Source organism: Quercus lobata, chromosome 11, assembly GCF_001633185.2.
Source record: "Quercus lobata isolate SW786 chromosome 11, ValleyOak3.0 Primary Assembly, whole genome shotgun sequence".
Lineage (NCBI taxonomy): Eukaryota > Viridiplantae > Streptophyta > Magnoliopsida > Fagales > Fagaceae > Quercus > Quercus lobata.
In genome coordinates, this window is record NC_044914.1 from 49,161,989 (window position 1) to 49,181,446 (window position 19,458).

The 19,458-nt window shown below is 37.2% G+C and overlaps 1 protein-coding gene across 3 annotated transcripts; it reads right to left on the reverse strand.

Moving 5' to 3' along the window:
* Positions 1-259: 259 nt before the first annotated feature.
* On the reverse strand, positions 260-18,783 carry LOC115969591 (U6 small nuclear RNA (adenine-(43)-N(6))-methyltransferase-like). Of its 3 annotated transcripts, none has more exons than XM_031089278.1 (9): positions 18,704-18,783; positions 7,943-8,242; positions 4,283-4,488; positions 3,713-4,172; positions 3,417-3,624; positions 2,579-2,686; positions 2,334-2,483; positions 2,175-2,244; positions 260-570 (listed from the first exon to the last, which is right to left on the reverse strand). In XM_031089278.1, the coding sequence occupies exons 2-9, from the start codon at positions 8,176-8,178 to the stop codon at positions 509-511; spliced, it is 1,500 nt and encodes a 499-aa protein (XP_030945138.1). In that variant the 5' UTR covers positions 8,179-8,242; positions 18,704-18,783; the 3' UTR covers positions 260-508. The 3 variants fall into 3 exon arrangements, with proteins under 3 accessions (XP_030945138.1, XP_030945139.1, XP_030945137.1); XM_031089279.1 differs by lacking the exon at positions 18,704-18,783 and adding an exon at positions 8,780-8,799; XM_031089277.1 differs by lacking the exon at positions 18,704-18,783 and having other exon boundaries at positions 7,943-8,359.
* Positions 18,784-19,458: the final 675 nt, after the last annotated feature.

Below are 19,458 nucleotides of genomic sequence, written 5' to 3' on the forward strand. Positions count from 1 at the left end.
AACCTTGAAGGTTCATTGCACTAGAACCTGTTGGCTTGATCCATCAAAAAGAATATCCCTTGATGAATGCGATTGTGCATAAAACTTTTATTGACAGAGACATTTTTATCAGTTATCTAAGAACTTTGATTACCAGTTACCACAAGCAAGTTCAGCATGACAAAAGTCTTGTTCTGGATAATGATAAACCAATTATATCTCAAAGCGTGAAATAGTGTTGGTAATGATAGCTTAATATGTGCATAAAAAAACAAGTAGGTACACTAACCATTTTGTTTAGATGCAGATTACCATTGGACGGGAAAGGAAAGGAGCATGAAAAAGGATAATTTATCAATTAAAGTTATAGCTCCAAAGTCCAAACATGGCAATGGAAAAGAAAACAAACAAGTAAAGGGAAAATGAAAGAATGTACAACAAAGAATAATTGCTGCTCAACAGCCTTCAGCTTGAGATCAATCAATTTTTTCAGCAACCTCTTCAAACTGGCAAAACTCTATGGTGGCCTTTATCTACAAAATTTATATCTCAAAACTTCCTCTAATTTTTGAAATATTGATGAGAATGCTCCTGCAAAGAACATAAACCACAACTTAATAAAATTATTCCACAAATTAGCTTGGAAAGCAAATCAGATTAGTGATGTAAGCTATGCAGATCAACGCTCAAGATTGGATAACAACAGGTAGCACATCATGTTGTCAATAATTTTAGAGAGCCCGCTAAGCTACTCTTTGAGTCACTTCAGTCTTCAATTAATGCAATCTCCCTTTTACTTGAAAGATGTAATAATTGGCAAGATTAAAAGTAAACATATTTAGGATGATGAAATTGATGGGTCATAAATATTCATGGGATGATCTAGAACTAATTACTATTTTTGATACATTGATGGTTGGGGGTAAGAGGATTTGAACACTAGATGTCTCTATTGGAAACACCAAAAGGTGCCAGTTAAGTTAAAAGATTCTTGGAAGAACTAACTAATATTAGTACAAGACAAGTCACAAACTACAGAGTGAATTAGAATGAAGCAACGGTGGAGAAGTCTCATTCCATCTTGCTGAATAAAGTTATTTTATTTAACAAAAAAATGAAAAAGAAGAAAAGACTCATGGTCAGGAGACACTAACAAATAAAAAGGAAAAAAGTATAGTAAGACACAGCTGTTGGTCTTTCAGGAGATGTGGTAGCATATTGTAAGGAAAAAAGGTTTTGAAGTTGCTGGTATCCAAGAAAGACCAATAGGCAATAACTGCCTTTTCTTTTGATAGACATATAAAACTCACAGCCCATATGGGATTGAACCAATTACCTCTCTTTCTTACCCTTGTTTATGGGAGAAGGAGATGCTAATTGTTTCAAAGAACTTTGGCAAAAGACTGATAATTACCTATCAGATAGTGCTAAGAGCACAAGATTAGGGCATCAAAAGGTGAGGGCAAGACGAAAAAGAGTGAAGGCTGTCAATGTGAGAAGGAAGCGAGAGAAGATGATTGAAGTATTGAACATAAGAAATAGTCCAAATAGAGCATGATCAACAGAAAAGATTTATATACACAAAGACATTGGTAAAACAAGAATATTTTGTGTATAGCTAGGTTGAAACTCTATTCCCAGATTTTACTTTTATTTTAATTTTAATTTGGAAGACTGTAAAAAAGGATTAGAATGCCACAAAAAGAGCTTCTTTGAGATAAAAATAAAAAGGGTAAAATGCAAGAACACCCTCAGAACTTCGGGTCAAACTCAAACTAACCCAGGCCTGATCTTCAAATTTGAAATTAGAAGCCCTGGAACTGTTGAAAAATACTCAGATTGATCATTCAGGTCTTTAAATTTTCATCTCCCTAAGCCTCTTTTTTATTAAAAGCTTCATTTTAGAATATATTTTAATACAAAATCTGTTCAAATTTATATTTAATTAAAGACTTCTACTTCATTTTTTTCCTCATTAAAAAAACACACACACACGCACAACAACAAAATCAAAAACAAAAACAATTTGTGTACTTCTCAAAGTTCAGGGGCTTCTAAAGTCTAATTTCAAATTAGAAAATAAGAGGGGGTCAGATTGATTTTGAACCAAAGTTCAGGGGTTGTTTTAAGCTTTTTGCATTTAACCCAAATTAAAATTTTAAATTTAATAAATATTAACATGGAAAGAAAAGAACCTGGGATTGGGTTATCTCCTTGCCGTAATGATCCTTTCAACAGAAGTGTCCCTGGGATTTGCTGAAAAACCTGTTATGATGGGCAGTACAATTTCAATATAAGTTGCAAGTTCCAACTACCAAACTCAATAACCAAGCCAAGAAAGGAGGTAAGCATACCGAAATGCGAATACATAAATTATTTGAAGGATGGAGCAAACAACTTGAACCATTCAATGTCTCTTGCACATGTTGACAACTGCTAACTTCATCAAGAGGTTGTAACTCATTCTTCAGGATTGCATCACAATGATCATTTGATGCAGTGATCTATTAAAATGAAATTGTGCAGAATGTAAGCACACAGTGATATCACATGCAAATTATATCAGATGCAAAAATAGACCAACGGTGATAAAACTTACGTCAACTGTAAATGAGGAGGTATTCAATTTACAGGCTGCCCCACTACTACGGAACAAGGATTCAACTGATTGCAATATATGAATGGCACTGAATTGGCGTTGAAGACCCTATGAAATTGAAAACAACACAGTAAAAGATGTAACATCAGGGAGAAATGGGTAATACATGATAGGAGAATCTAGATATAAACTAATGCATATTATAAAACCTCATATGCCAAGATAATAATGTATGAATATATAGTACATATAATACAAGTCTGCTAATGCATAACTTGGCTTAAAGGCTTAAAGGCTTGTTACTTTTTTGACCCTATTGCTTGGATGAGCATAAATGTAGAATTAGTACAGGCATCTTTCTTTTCCACTTACCCATAAAGTAACTAGATGATCCCTATCTTTATACTAATTGAGAAAGAAGATAAACTGTTCTACATGTCTGAGGAGCCAATTAATGATACAGAAAATGTTTGGATTTTGGGACAACATTCTTAGGCATAAACATTAGTAGCAAACTTATATGGTGTTCAATGGAACTCCTAGGGCCAAGGGTCTTCCTCAAATTTTATTCAATGATGCAACATGAGCTTCTCTCCCAGGTGCATTCAGTTCTTAGAAAATTCTATGTACCAAATAGAGAAAAAGGGGAGGGGGGATCTGATTTTGAAGGTGCCAGATCATCAAAAGCAGCTAAACCAAGGAATGCCTTCTAAGTAAATAGGCCATGTAATCTGGAATTCACCCCTGCAGAAATTTTACTAAATCCAGCGAAATAAATTTCTTGACACTGGGAAAATCAGGACACTATTTAGACAAAATGAGATATAGATATCCAGACCTCAAGCATGAAAGACATGACATTCTTCTCAGCCACATGTAGTGATACTATTTTCCTCACAGGGGGAACAAAAGACCAAGCGAGCCCCCATCTACATGTTTGGCCTTGGACAAATTCTGTAGTCTTTACTATGGTGACTCCAACCTCCCAAAGCTTCGCAGTTAGGGATTTCACGTTCGATTTTCTCCCAACCATTGAAGTGTACCACCTACAAGAGAAAACTGAATTTTCAAAAGAGAGTCTACATTGACATGGGGCTAATTAATACAAACAGTTTAATCAGACAAAGATAATACCGAAAAGACTGTTTCAAAACAGCACTATCTTCAATAATACGAGTAATAAAAGCTTTTTCTCCACCTGGACAAATCATCTCCTCTGGAGTCCCACCACAGGAAGTTTTTGGATTCAGTCCTGCTTCCTCCATGGTTTCAAAAAATGGAGGATTACACATGCAAAAGTCAAACCTCTCACCATCCCTGACCACATCAAGAAGTACAGGTGGCCCTTTATACCTCTTGTTTGCATCAGAATGCAGATCAAATGAAGCTGAGGGCAGAGGATGCACCTCTTCCCTAACTACACACGCACTCAACTCTATTTTGCTCTCACAAGAGACTGACTCACCATCATGTGACTTTTCCATTGAAGGACCATCTTCACAGCTTTCAACCTTTCTTATTTCAATAAGTTGTGAAATATGTGGATTATTTTTAACATTTTGCTCAGCCCACTCCAGTGCAATTTCAGTGACATCTGCAACCAAGATACAGCAAAATCAAACTACTAATAGATTCAGTATGGGACATAAAACAAATTATCAATACCAAAATTGATTAACAATAACTACAAAACTGAAGAGCTACCTGACCCAACAAAACTCCACCCGAGAAGAGATGCACCAAGAAGTGGGTAAATGCAGTTGGCTCCAGTTCCTATATCAAAACCCCTCACATTACCTCCACTGGTGTTAGTTTTTGGAATGATGTCCGATGCAAGAAGATCTTCAATCCAATGGATATAATTGGATCTGTTGGGCACCGTAGGGCAAAGCTGCCCATCAGGAATCCACCTAGCAAATTGAATTCACATAAATTAATCACATGAAAATTTCTACCCAACATTGAATAGACTTCACAAATAAAAATTTCATTAATGAAGGGCTCACTCACTGTGATATCAAAAAACAAGGAAACTGAAATTTATCCAAAAAGAGAGGCATCATGGAATTTCCTGAAAACAATGAATTCCACATTTGATATTTCCAAGAAAATTTCACCACTTAATGCAATTGCATAGCACATAACAATTGCCTTTCAATGTTAGTTAGCACTTAGCAGCCTACAGGTACTTCAAAACTAAGTTTAGAAGTTTTACTAATTGGGCAAAATGAGTTGAACTTTATTTTTATGGTCACCTACATAACATGTTATCATAAAGACAAAGAGTTTGCATTTTGGTTACTTACAAAACATGGTCCTTAATGAAAAATTCTGATTTAGACCCCAATGACTTAACTAGGAGATTAATAGATTAACTATGACTAAATTTCTGATTAGGTTCAAAGTTAACAACTTGTTAGATAGCACAACCACAGTAAATATCACCAAAATCTAAAAGCAATAATAAGCACAGACAGATTTGGTGATGAAGTGGAAAATCTTTGATGAACTCCTCAAAGGAAAAACCATTTTAGGGGTACCTAATCCTATAGGAAATTCACTATTGAAGAAATGGTTACAACAGTAAAGACTTACAAGACGTTTGTAACTAGACTCTCTAAGCAATCTCAGCTAACAACCTATTCGCCTTCTACCATAGTGGCCATAGAACTCTGGAATCCTTCTACAGAACTTCCTACTCAAACAAACACATCCAAAGTCTCTTCAGAAGGCAACAACAGTGAACTCATTGTCAAGGAGCAAACTCCATGATTTCAAGGAAAATTAATTTTGGCTCAAGGTAGTAAAATCATGGGAAAGGATTATCTGTTTTGGTTCAATGAAAGAAGGCTCTCTTGGAATTCTTTGATTCTATAGGTATAGCAGCCATTCTTCCGTCTTGAAAGTCATGAATCAAGAAATATATATAAAGATAGATTAAAGTTTTGGCTTCAATCAGACTTCTTGTAGAGTTAGGATTCCTTATACCAGAGTCTCACTCAAATGTTGAGAATACCATATTTGAGCAATGGGAGTGAAAATAGAGAGAACTTAGAGAAAAATCAACATAGAGATTAAAGTGGTTCAGCAGTGTTCTTACATCCATGGAAGCAAGTGGCTGAGACTTTCACTTTATGAAAAATTGAGGTTTACAATGTATTTATATTGCCCCCAAGAAACCATAACATAGTACATGAATTCCCTAATATACCCTTACCACCTTTAAACAAAAAACCAATGTCACTTCTTCATTCAGAATATGACCCACTATCTCTAAAATGTAAAGGTCAAGGAAGAGTCTCAGGAAGCTAAGTCAAGCTATCAAATATGAATCCCTTCCATTAGAAGGAGTGAACCCAATCACTTCACACTGAAGTTCATACTCATCTACAAACCATCCTTCTCATTTATTTGTCCTTCTTGAGGATTGTGACCAACATTAAAGATCGCTCAAGCGAGTCTTGATTTCACTCAACCAAACCTTCCATTCTCCAATGTCTTCAAGCAATTCCTTACATAGACTCTTGCGTAACTTTATAATATTAAATACAACCCTTTTGACACATGACTTGTCGCTTGGAATTTGCCAACACTTAACATTCTCAGCAAACACACAGGTAGACAGATTCAGAGTGCATTTGATAATCCCACTCATATTAATAAGCTCCAGAGTTTCACACGTAGCATATGAAGTAACAAAAACATAACTAAATGCAAACTATTTTGAATAGAGGCTCTTTGTTGCTTATGGAGGTTTCCTAGCTCTGTGTTTGATTCTTGTTAGCAGTATAGTTGCTGTGTTCCCTTGTCATGACTGATAGGCAGCTTGATGTGGAAAAAATGTTGCAAATAGTTTGGACAATGATAAGTTTTCTCATTTAAAATTAAAAAAAGCACTTTAAGGCGTATTGAATTTCTACAATTACGTTTGTTTCAAAGTCACAAAGAGAGAATAAGTGAAATGCAGAAACAGGGTAACCTCTTAAAAAATAAAAATAAAAATTTTCTATGCCTTATAAAAACACAACCAAAGAAAAAATACACAGAAACACAAACACAGTTCTCTCAAAGAAAAAGACAAACTTTCCAATAAATTTGAGCACCCTAAAAGCATGTGTTTCTGGGTTTGTCTTTAACAAAGATTTTTACTCACAAATGGAAATTTATAAGTAAAAAGTAATGGATGATTCCATTGCCCAAGTTCCATTCATTGATGGTGTCAAGCCTAGTTAGCCCCATTAATCAAAACTGGATTGACAGTAAGTTACTGGATAGAGTCCATTAAAGCCATCAAGAGAATCTCAATTCCTATTAGTCCTACTCAGGACAAGTTGATGTGGATAAAAGATCCTAGAGACTGCTTCTCTATAAAGTCTGCATACAGAGGGAATCAAGATCAGGCTACTAATGCAGCTAATCCTGTGAATTGGTAACCCTTCTGGAACCTCATAATCCAAGAAAGGGTGAAGATGCTGTTATGGAGAATTGGTTTTGAGCTGCTATAAACTAAAGATAACCTGGAACAACGATTGGGGATCACTAACTCTACATGTGTGCCATGCAATGAAGCCAAGGAAACCCATGTTCATTTATTCTTCCACTGCACTGTGGCCAAACACATTTGGTTTGGCTGCAACTGAAGTCTAAAACCTGATATGCTAAACTTGAACACTTGTGCTGATATTGTAAAGGTAATACTAGATCCTCCTAGACAGTCTACTGGAGCAAGCCACAACGATGCAGCCAACCCTGTGCATTCTACGTATACACAAAATGGCCCTCACATTGGAATCTTTATGGAACCTAAGAAATCAGGTGCTGCATAATAGATCATCATTGTGGACAGTGACGCAAAACTGTGCATGAATGCAGGGTCTGAAAGCAGCAGCTGGAACATTACAACTATTCTGTCTAATGTTCTTGAGTTTAGGAAGTTTTTTTTTTTTTAGTTGCTCCTTCAAATGGGTTAACAGAGATGTAAATGGTGTCACTCATGCAATGCCTAAGGTTTTGTGTCTCTCAAAACCTGTTTGGGATGCTGGGTGTTTGTTCATTGTTTTGTTAATCAAATTTCTGAGTTATTAACAAAAAGTGTGTGTGTATTTTCAATTCTTACATAAAAAAAATATCCAGAAACACAAACTCAATTCTCTCAAACAAAAACACAAACTTTCAACGAAATTTGAGCACCCAAAAGCATAAAAAAAATAAAATAAAATAAAATCCAATTCTAACGTAAAAACACGACCAAAGAAAAAACACGCAGAAACATAAACACAATTCTCTCAAAGAAAAACACAAACTTTCAACGAAATATGAGCACCCAAATGCATATAAAGTAGAAAGGAGCAAGTGAAATAGTACCAATTGAGTGCATGGTCATGGAGGAGGAGGACACGTGTGAGCTCACGTGTGGCGTTGAAGTCGGTCCAATCGATTCTGGGTCGACCACCGTCGTGGGAGTAGAAGACGAAGGGCTCGAAGGAAGGGTACAGAGAAGCCAAGAGAGCAAAGTCGGGTCGGGTTTCGGAGTACTTGTTTCTTGGATGGATCGTGGGTCGCTCCGACTCAGGCCTTCTCCTCTTCTTCTTGCTCGGCATTTTTGCTAGCTTAGGTGCTGTATTGGATTCGAAGTTTCGAACCTTTTCTTCCGGGTTTTGAACTCTGAACATAAACAACAGCTCTAACGTTTGTATCAGGATTTCAACTTACATTAATCGATTTCAGTCCAAAAAAAAAAAACTTACATTAATCAATACTAAAATGTTGGGCCCAAACCCAATTCATCAACAATGAATGACATAATTTAATAATATTAATTGGGCCCAAACCCAATTCATCAATGCTTTACCACGATTTTAATGCATTGCTCCATATCTAGTTCCAACTTTGCTGTATTTAGAGCAACCGTATCAGTTTGTTTGTTTTTTTTTTTTTTTTTAAAACAAACACAAGGAAGAGGGAAAAGAAAGCAACCGCATCAGTGGTTGCAAAAGTTTACAAAATACAAAAAGTACTTAGTTTTACACATTTTAATCAAAAAATCACTCACATCAGTGCTTGCATAAGTTTGTAGAAATGCAAAAATGCTACATTAATCATGCATATATACATGGTTATTATAGCTTTGCATTTCATATTTTACTATTTTTTTTCTCTCTCCACCTCACTCTTTCTTTTTCTCTCTAGTTTGACTCTCACCTCACGCTCTCTTTTCCTCCACTTATCTCTGGTGCTCTCTTGAGTCTCGCCACAGCTGTGCCACTGTTGATCACCTCACTTGCCACTGTTCACACCGATCACTGCAGCTCTCGCCAATTGTCGTTGCTATCTTTTTTCTTTGTTTGATGGTTTTGGGATTTTGATCAATGGGTTTTGATGGTTTTGATGATTTTGGTTAGTGGGTTTTGATGGTTTTGATTGGTGGTTTTGATGATTTTGATTAGTGGTTTTGGGATTTTGATGGGTGGGTTGATGATGGAGGCTGGGTTGATGATCGCCACTGCTCTCTCTTTTTTTTTTTTGATAGTTGATGGTGGTTGGGTATTGAGTCAAGAATGAATATTTTATTGAATAAATGTGTAGAATAGACAAACTGATGTGGGTGTTTTGTAAAAGTGAATGTATAAAATAAAAAAAAGCATGTTTTTTTTGCAAAATGGACAAAATTTTTGCATCTGCTGATGCAATGCAGATGCTCTTAACTTAAGGAAAAGAGGCTTAATTCACAACTTCTCATGCATAAAATGCTTGGGAGTCTAGAGAGTAAATGATTCAACTTACGAGTTTAGCGTTATATTGTCACTATTTCAAAAATAATAATAATAATAATAATAAAGTAAAGTTCACAAAATTGTTTTTGAAGGGAAAGCAACTTTCATTCTTTGCTGAAATAGAATAGAATCCAAGTACTATCATAGCTGGTGGAGGACAGAGGTGAGTGTTCAATCCAAATAATATCATGAGCCTCAGCCCACAGAGTTGGCACAAAGTTTGACAACAGTAACAGACTTCAACCTAAGACTACTGATGATGAGACATTGAATATCCCGCACTAACTACATGGTTCACCCAAGGCAGATGAGTGAGGGAAACATTATTACCCTCACCAAATTTAAGTTCATTATAAATGGAAATCTGGAACATTTCTTTATATCCAATCACAAATATTTTTCATGTCTTTTCAAGTAAAAGAAGTGTTTTTGCTTTTCAAATTGGCCCTCTGGACCACGTTTGCAATCACTTGTGGTGTCTCCTCCAGGCTCCAGCCAAGCTTGGTTGGAGTCCACCTGTTTTGTTAACCTTGACAATACGTTGTCCTCTTACCAAATATCCATCGCCACTAGCCAAATATCCATTTCTTCTGCATAACTTTAAAGAAGTTGAAAAACAACAAACAAACAATACTCATACTAATAGCCTTTTCCTTTTATTTTTGGTCAAGCTAAAAGAAATTAGTGATTAATGAAATTCATATGTAACTATTTGAAACATTAACATGGTTCAAATTTACTTGGAAAGATTTTGGATTAATGGATTCCAGTAATATGACAAACATTTTTCCTTTTCCTTTTTATATTTTCAGATGAAAATATATGATTGGTCTCGAACGTTAGGGTCGAGGTTTCATTTTAGTATCTAAAATTTTTGAAAAATTCTTTTTCAATCCTTCAAAAATGGTAAACATACCAAGCTAATCCTTCCACAGGGGCGTAGCCAGGAATTCGTACTTGGGGGGGCCAAGTTGCAATATTGATAGAAAAATCATAATTCATAAATCTATAAATATAAAATTATCAACTTTGATATATTATCATACTCTTAAATATTAATGGAAGTACAAAAGGCAGTCTATTTTACCATACACATACAAAAATTTGCATACTATTATTTTAAGCACCATCAACCCATCATTATCCTAATATTGAAAATTTTCATATTTTTAATGAATTATTCAGCTCCTAATTTCAAATTAAAAAAAAAAATGATGATATGGAAAGAGATATAATATATTACCATATAGCAATACAACAAATTGAACAACTTAATAAACAAAGCATATTCATAAAACTAAATGACCATTATCATATATATATAAAAAGCATAAATCTAAATGCCCATATGATGTTGAAGAAACAAACAAACCTGAAATACTGAGACACAAGAAGAAGCTGGAACTGAAAGCAATTATGGGATATTTTGAGAGTGTGGATTATTGTCTATTGGATATTTGGATTGACAACAAATCATTTGGACAATTGGGAGAGTTAACTAGTATTTTATTTGAGGACTTTGAGTTATCTATTAGAGCACCCACACTAGATGTGGGATATGTGCCAAATGCTAAATATTTAGCACATATCCCACACCAAACCCAATTTTAGCCCATCTAGTAGATGTGGGATATTGTTTTTTTGTTTTGCAATATTGAACAGTATCGTGGCAAATTTGCCACGGAAGATATGTATATTATTTGTTGTTTGTTTATTGTGTTGATGAGTAGTAAATATTATTTTAATGTGTAGTAAATATTATTTTAATGTATAAAATTGAATTATAAAACATCTGATAAATGGGATGTTGTAAAATGATGTGGTAAAATAATAAAGTAGGCATTTGATGTGGTAAAATGACATAATTTTTAGAACATCTACTACGGATGCTCTAATAAATAGAGATCCTAGAAAGATTTGGGGGGGGGGGGGTCATTATTTTCCAGGGAGCCATAGCCTTTTACTTATTTTTTGCTATCAAACTCATAGCCTAACAGTAGAAGAAATCAAAATTTTTTTGGGGGGGGGGGGGGGGGGGTGAGGCCCCCCCAAGGGACAACATAGCTCCGCACCTTCCATAACATTGTCATTATGATTTATGACCAAGCATGCCATTACCTAACTTAGTTAAATTTTATCACATAAGCAAAAAATTATAATAACAACATTACAGAAAAGACAAATTTGATACGTTTACAATTTTTATAAGACTAAGAAAGAACTTTTCTTCCCTCAAAAAAAGAAAAAGAAAAAGAAAGAACTTTTCAAATTTTAGACACTGAAATAGAGCTGGACCCAAAATTTAAGAACAACACGTGTATATATATATATATATATATATATATATATATATATGTAAGGACACGATTCGTAACGAACCGTAACAATGTTGGGTTCGCACGTAAAAAGGCCCAAACAATATCATTTGTAGAGCGTGGGTTTGAAAGGCTAGGCCTTGGTCGCCAAGCGGTGGGTTTTTCGTGATGTTCATACAAGGTTAAGTCTTCCTTCACCCCTGGAGCCTTTTTCCTGGAGGTGGGCTGGGAGGCTCTGGTTTTTAGCCATTTTTCCTAGCCCCTTCTTTAGGTTACTTATTTTTCCTTTTATCTTTTTCTGCGTTCATTGTCCTTCGTCCACGTATAGGGTCAACCTTTCCAAGACTGATACTTGTCCCATCAGCCCATACTCAAAGTCGTTGGGGGTGGTTGTAGAAGCCAAAGAATGCGGTTCTGTCAGGTTCAGAGTATTGAGTGGCAGTAAGGGCAGCTTTTCCCGGATATTTTAGATTTCTTTTCAAACTTAGTCCTATGCCGTTTTTGCCCCTCTCTTTGGTAGGGCTTTGGGGTTGCCGAGGACAGAACTGTCCTCGGCTGAATCTTAAGGTTATCCCGCCGAACTTGGGCCACAGCCTTTCCTTGGCTTGGGCCTCTGGCCCCCTTCACGGGTAAACGGGCCCGGCCCATAAATTATTTGGGCCCCACAATAGCCCCTTAAAACCCTGCTGTCCAACCTCTTGGTTGGAAAGGGGGGTTTTGGTAACACAGAGCCTTTATTATGGCCCAGTCAATTCGGCCTATCAACAATGCTGGCGGCTCTTCATCTGCCCAGGAAGTGCACCGGTCTATGAGACAGTCTTTTAATTTTACGCTTGATGCGTTCTTATCGTTTGGGTATCCAAAACGCGCCTTTAATGACCTCTATTTACGAGACTACTTTAATTCGACGGTTTGTTTTGATGAGGTGGAGAAATGGAACCGGTATGTTTGTGTTTGCAGATTCCTTTGGAGATCTGAACCTATTAAATGCCTCCCGCTCCACCCTCTATATAAGAAGGAAGGTAGGAGGTTATTGTTTTTGTAAAGAGTCCACTTTCATCCTTCTGAGATTTGAAATACTTGGCCTCCCCTAGAGTTTATTTTACTCACCAGTTTATACACTAAATCGCGATACAATTTACCATAACAACGAGTGATGAAGGAGCCATACCCCTCCCATAAACGCCACGTTCCAATAAAGCTCGTAATGGCTCGGTCAGGACAGGGATGGCGAAGACTCAAAATCAACCTCACCTTTCTTTCAGCCAAAATCCGAAGCAGGGACTCGTCACGTCAAACTTTCGGCGTGACTAAGTCGAGGACACCCATCATCGGTACCATCCGCTCTCTCATGAGCATACCTAATATGGCACCAGTGTGTTAGGAGTCAGGACTGAAGCAGGGTCCAAGCGCCCCTGCTTCTTCCCCTCTTCGTTCACTGGCGCCTCCCTCCACCTTTCTTTCTTAGTCTTCCCAGCACCAGATCCATCCTGGTGCTTTTCCTTCTCCCTCTTTTGCTCCTTTTTCTTTCTTTTCATCTCTTCTCTCTTCATCTCCCCTATCTTCTTCATTCATCTCCTCCATCTTCTTCTTCCTTTTCCTTCATCTTTTTTCAAAGAAGGTTCTTCTCTCAATATGGGTAATACTGAGGCAGAGATTGGAGAGACTTTGAAGACGAGATTAAAAGACACCTGGCTATTTACTTATCTGTACTGCGGATGTTATCGTTGCTTCGGCAGTTTACCTTTTGTATAGGCTTGTTTGAGTCCCTTTTTGTTCGTTGTAATAATTTTTCATATTAATAAAAATTGCTGTTATTTTACTTCGCATGTTCTGTCTCTATGTTTTTACAAATTTGCAAGCGCTGCTCGGCACAATAATATAGCATTTGAATCAATGACAACTAAGGCCAAAAATGGTTGCTAATAAAAAGATGTCACCATAACTTTGATAGAATTGTTTGACATAGCAATGCGTACCTGTGAATAACGATACTTGCCCGAAACAATGCCGAGATTAGAACTAGATGCTCTATGCGGTGTAGGAAGTAATCATTCGAAGACATATTACCCACAAAAATGAACAGCCCCCTTAGGCTACCGAATAGTGGAGCGTCCCGCCATCATCCTAACACTCTTATTGGCCTTAACATTTTACAATGTTTAAGCCGAGGACTTTCCCCATAGGCTTGAGTCCGAGGACCATAGTTCAGTTTCTCTCTTTCCTCAGGTATTTCACAAGGTGCCGAGCAGGAGGTTGCCCTCGGCAACGGTTATTCCTCGGCATGGGCTGTAGTCCCTAGGCCTCCATGCAGAACGGGCCTGGGCCGCGAATTTACTAGGCCCACAAATTAAAAGGTATTTTCGTAATCTTTGGGCACGCGGTACTTTTTGGCGTCCCAGTGTTCGAGGTGCGCCTTCGCGAGACTCCTTTAATCTCATGGTTGCAGATGGCGTTGGAAATCGAGCCGGAGATATTTTGTCTGTAACATTCCTTGGGACGCTGCGGGAATTAAATGCCACCACCTTATCTTTTTAAATAAATAGGAGAGACAGTTGTTCTACTTACGCACAAATCCTTCAGTTTCCTCCCTTAGTATATCATGTTTGAGGCGAGGGTTGGAGAAAATGAACTCTCTCCGCCACAGAGGCACCGTGTCCTCCTGAGACTCAAAATAGTAAGGTACGGGCAAAGGAGGCATAAATTCAAGGGAATATTCCGTTTCGACAAAGGGGAAAGGGTGTTTCTCCCTCTTTTAGTCAAAATCCGAAGCAGGTTCTGTTCATGCCATAATTTTGGTGTGTTAGAAGAAAGATTCTTCGCCATTAGCACCTCTGCCTCGTTGCAGGCAAATGTTTGGTGAAGGCTCCTCAACTCCCGGCTCCTTGCACCTTTCCTTCAGCGGTGTGAGGCTCAAGTTGGGTTCTTTTACTGCCTAAGTTATGGGAATGCAAAAGCATTGAGGAAGAACAAGGTTTTGAAGTAGTAGTCAACCTCTCCTCTGTGCTACCTCCTCGGCTTCATCTCATTCTCTTGTATCTTCCTTTTCAATTATGTAGCGAGTTTTGACATAAGCTGATTCCAGCTTTTCATTGTACGCTGTACTATTTCTTTGTTTTAGTAAAAAGAGAAATTTATTTACTTGTTTTGAATACTATTCTTTTCGCAACACTACTTTGTGAAAGGGTGTGCTCCATGTGTGTGTTTCTTCAATGATACTTAGAGCGGGAAACCTTGAAACATAACCCAACTAATTCTGATTTACCAACACTACCAGGCATTACGACGATAATTCATAGTAAGTTAAACTTAGGAAACTAACCGAGGTAACAATTGAATATTCTGTGATAAGTGCGAGAATACCGTCCGAGGAGTTTGACTAAGCAGTAGAGAACTCAGATTGTTTTTCAGGTGACATATTGCTCTATATTGCATCGATCCCTTTGGTGCTGCAGACCCGAAAGCAGACTTGAGAATCCTCGCAATTTAAGAACTAACCCAATTGTTAGTGGATAGTTTTCCTCGGATAAATCCTAAAGTCCATGTAATGTAGTTTTTCCTTATAAGTAGTTGGTTTCCCCATAGGTTTGAGTCCGAGGACCATGCAATGCCTTGGTTCTGTCCAAAACCTAGTTTTCCTCATCCAAGTAGTTGGTTTCCCCAGAGGCTTGAGTCCGAGGACTATGCAATGCCTTGGTTCTGTCCAAAACCTAGTTTTCCTCATCCAAGTAGTTGGTTTCCCCAGAGGCTTGAGTCCGAGGACTATGCAATGCATTGGTTCTGTCCAAAACCTAGTTTTCCTCATCCAAGTAGTTGGTTTCCCCAGAGGTTTGAGTCCGAGGACTATGCAATGCCTTGGTTCTGTCCAAAACCTAGTTTTCCTCATCCAGGTAGTTGGTTTCCCCATAGGCTTGAGTCCGTGGACCATGCAATGCCTTGGTTCTGTCCAAAACCTAGTTTTCCTCATCCAGGTAGTTGGTTTCCCCACAGGCTTGAGTCCGAGGACTATGCAATGCCTTGGTTCTGTCCAAAAACCTAGTTTTCCTCATCCAAGTAGTTGGTTTCCCCAGAGGCTTGAGTCCGAGGACTATGCAAGTTCTGTCCAAAACCTAGTTTTCCTCATCCAAGTAGTTGGCTTCCCCATAAGCTTGAGTCCGTGGACTATGCAATGCCTTGGTTCTGTCCAAACCTAGTTTTTCTCATCCAGGTAGTTGGTTTCCCCACAGGCTTGAGTCCGAGGACTATGCAATGCCTTGGTTCTGTCCAAAACCTAGTTTTCCTCATCCAGGTAGTTGGTTTCCCCATAGGCTTGAGTCTGTGGACCATGCAATACCTTGGTTCTGTCCAAAACCTAGTTTTCCTCATCCAGGTAGTTGGTTTCCCCACAGGCTTGAGTCCGTGGACCATGTAATGCCTTGGTTCTGTCCAAAACCTAGTTTTCCTCATCCAGGTAGTTGGTTTCCCCACAGGCTTGAGTCCGAGGACTATGCAATGCCTTGGTTCTGTCCAAAACCTAGTTTTCCTCATCCAAGTAGTTGGTTTCCCCACAGGCTTGAGTCCGAGGACTATGCAATGCCTTGGTTCTGTCCAAAACCTAGTTTCTTTTGGCGCTGGAACTTGGCTTTAGGAGAGTTAGCTCCTCGGCCAAGCCCCTAGAACCATTCGCGTGATTAACGCTGACAAGCGTAGCCCCTAATCAAGAAGCATAGCCCCTAACGGAACTTTACACTAAAACTCTATAACCAACCGTTAGAAATGACAAAGGAAGTATCCCGACCTACCGCCTATGCCAACACACAAGCCTTCCCACAGACGGCGCCAATTGTAAGGACACGATTCGTAACGAACCGTAACAGTGTTGGGTTCACACGGAAAAAGGCCCAAACAATATCATTTGTAGAGCGTGGGTTTGAAAGGCTAGGCCTTGGTCGCCAGGCGGTGGGTTTTTCGTGATGTTCATACAAGGTTAAGTCTTCCTTCACCCCTGGAGCCTTTTTCCTGGAGGTAGACTGGGAGACTCTGGTTTTTAGCCATTTTTTCCAGCCCCTTCTTTAGGTTACTTATTTTTCCTTTTATTTTTTTCTGCGTTCATTGTCCTTCGTCCACGTATAGGATCAACCTTTCCAAGACTGATACTTGTCCCATCAGCCCATACTCAAAGTCATTGAGGGTGGTTGTAGAAGCCAAAGAATGCGACTCTGTCAGGTTCAGAGTATTGAATGGCAGTAAGGGCAGTTTTCCCCGGATATTTTAGATTTCCTTTCAAACTTAATCCTATACCGTTTTTGCCCCTCTCTTTGGTGGGGCTTTGGGGTTGCCGAGAACAGAACTGTCCTCGGCTGAATCTTAAGGTTATCCCGCCGAACTTGGACCACAGCCTTTCCTTGGCTTGGGCTTCTGGCCCCCTTCACGGGTAAACGGGTCCGGCCCATAAATTATTTGGGCCCCACAATATATATATATTTTTTTCCTTTAGAATCAAACAAAATCGTTTTAGTTTGAAATGCCTTCATTTTAGATTCCGAAGGAATAATTATTCCTTTTCTTGGTTTGGTATACAGTTCTTGTCTAATCATTTATTATTATTATTATTTTTCATAAAAAAGAAGAAGGAATAATTAGACAAGAACTGTATACCAAGTTTCGAGACTAAGCAATAAGAATTTTCTTTTGGTTTTGAAAAAAAAAACTGAAACCTTAAATTAGAAGAAAAGGACGGTTAGAAAACAAGAGAGGAAACAATTATGCTGAGATTTTTTTTTTTTTTTTTTTTCTTTGAGACACCATGATAAGTGTTACTATTATTGATTTAATATAATTAAGTATGCTGAGCTGTTGATGGACAATATTTGTATGGCCCATAAGAAAATTTCGAGTGAAGTTTATAAACTAATCTTAATGATTAGTTCTTTCACTCCACTGGTGTAAAAAGAACTCCAAATTATGAAATTGCTGATTTTTTTTTTTTTTTTTTAATGAATAATACAGATTAGATATAACAAACACTAGAAGACAATTTATATCATAAAGTTGGTCATTTCACCGCCGATTGAGAATAATAAGAGTTGACAGAATTCTATAAAAAAGAAAAAAAAGAGATACATACATATATATATATATTTATAATTATTTCATGGAGACACAATGGCAACGAAGCATCATTTTTTTTGTCTATTGTAAGCTATCAAAATGAATTACAAAACTCACTTATAAAAAATTTGAATTAGAAAAAGGGAGTCAACACTAACTACCAATGATTCTTTTTTTTTTTTGGGTTGAGAAAAACTACCAATGATTCTATTTATGAGACTTATCTAACTTGGTGACATGTCATAGTAGATCATATATTATAAAACCAAACATTATTTTGTGGAGCATACAAATTTCATATGTGGCCCATTCTTTTCTTGCCCAAAAAAAAAAAAAAAAAAAAAATCCATGGCATCCAAGCCAAGTAGTTCTAATGTGGAGCCAAACAACTACACCAAGATAAATGATTCCATAATTCGATTACCATACTCATCTCTTGGAAGAAATTGCAAAACATGAGAGAATTAAAAGTGATTTCATAACTTGTTTCCTCAATGTCTGGCTAATGATTAAAAAAAACAATTATATTGTTTCGAAGAAGAAAATTCAAGTTAAGCAACAATTGCCAAAGGCCCTATAGGCTATTATTGAATTAACATCTCTTCATACACAAAAATACTTGAAATATAAAGAGAAAAAAAGCTCAAATTATAGAGTTAACATCGTATTTTAATTATCTTTAAAAAAAATTAGACTATCTTTCATCCTACAAGTGGGATAGTCGGAACTATAGTTATTAAAGGTGTTGATATTATTGTCCAATAACAGATAACTTTGCCTTTTGAATTCAATTTTTTTGCTTAAGCAATAAATATCCATTTTCTTCTTATCTATTCCCACCATGTAGATTGACAACAACAAAATTTGAACCAATAAAATTCACAAGAAGAACCAAATTGAAAGAAATGTATTGGCTTTATCCTTTTCTTTCTGATTGAAAATCTCACCTGGCTCATCCAATGGCCATAGAAGTAACTAGAAGAATCCATGTTCTAGACAACTCGACCAGTCAAATTTCTCGTTGAATTTTTGATGCATCACTTGGGAAAAAATTCATGGACCGACCGTTTTCTTAATCTTAAACATTAAAAAGTAATATATTGAAAAAAAAAAAAAACATATTTATTGAAAGTACTCCTGTGTTTATGGAATGGACAAATGAAAAAGTGGACCTATGACACAATCACACAATGAGGGGCATATGTCTATCCATATTAGCAGTTAGCTGACTCAGAAAATAGTACGGCATCCAATGGATAAGGTATTATTTTTCCCAGCTCAAGCAATGGATAAGCCTTTGACAATCAATGTCCACAATAACTATAAATCATCCATTGCTCAAAAAAAATAAAAAAATAAAAAAAAAAATCCATGGACCTTACTCCTTAGTATCTTACCCCACAAATCAATGTAATCCATTTCCTTATATTTCCTTTTCAAGAAGTGGATAATATTTTTCACAAAATCATATTCAGCTGTTTTACTTTATATTTCACCGTATGACTTGGAGTCTTTTGGCTGAATATTGCTAAATTTGAAGTTAATTTGTGTTATAGGTACTGTTTCAACTTATTTAGGAAACTGAGGAAAGAGAGTGAATTTCGGCAATACCATTGCCGAAATTCAACAAAAGTAGGAGAGAGAAATTTTTGATTTTCGGCAACACCATCACCGAAATAGGAGGGAAAATTTTTTATTTTTT

Excerpts from the sequence above, each read along its gene's own strand:
- LOC115969591 (XM_031089277.1), bottom strand. The coding sequence starts at position 8,250 with ATGTTCAGAGTTCAAAACCCGGAAGAAAAGGTTCGAAACTTCGAATCC. Across the intron at positions 4,489-7,942 it reads CATGACCATGCACTCAATTG|GTGGATTCCTGATGGGCAGC; the intron begins GTACTATTTCAC and ends TCAATTTGCTAG. Across the intron at positions 2,245-2,333 it reads ATTTATGTATTCGCATTTCG|GTTTTTCAGCAAATCCCAGG; the intron begins GTATGCTTACCT and ends CCATCATAACAG.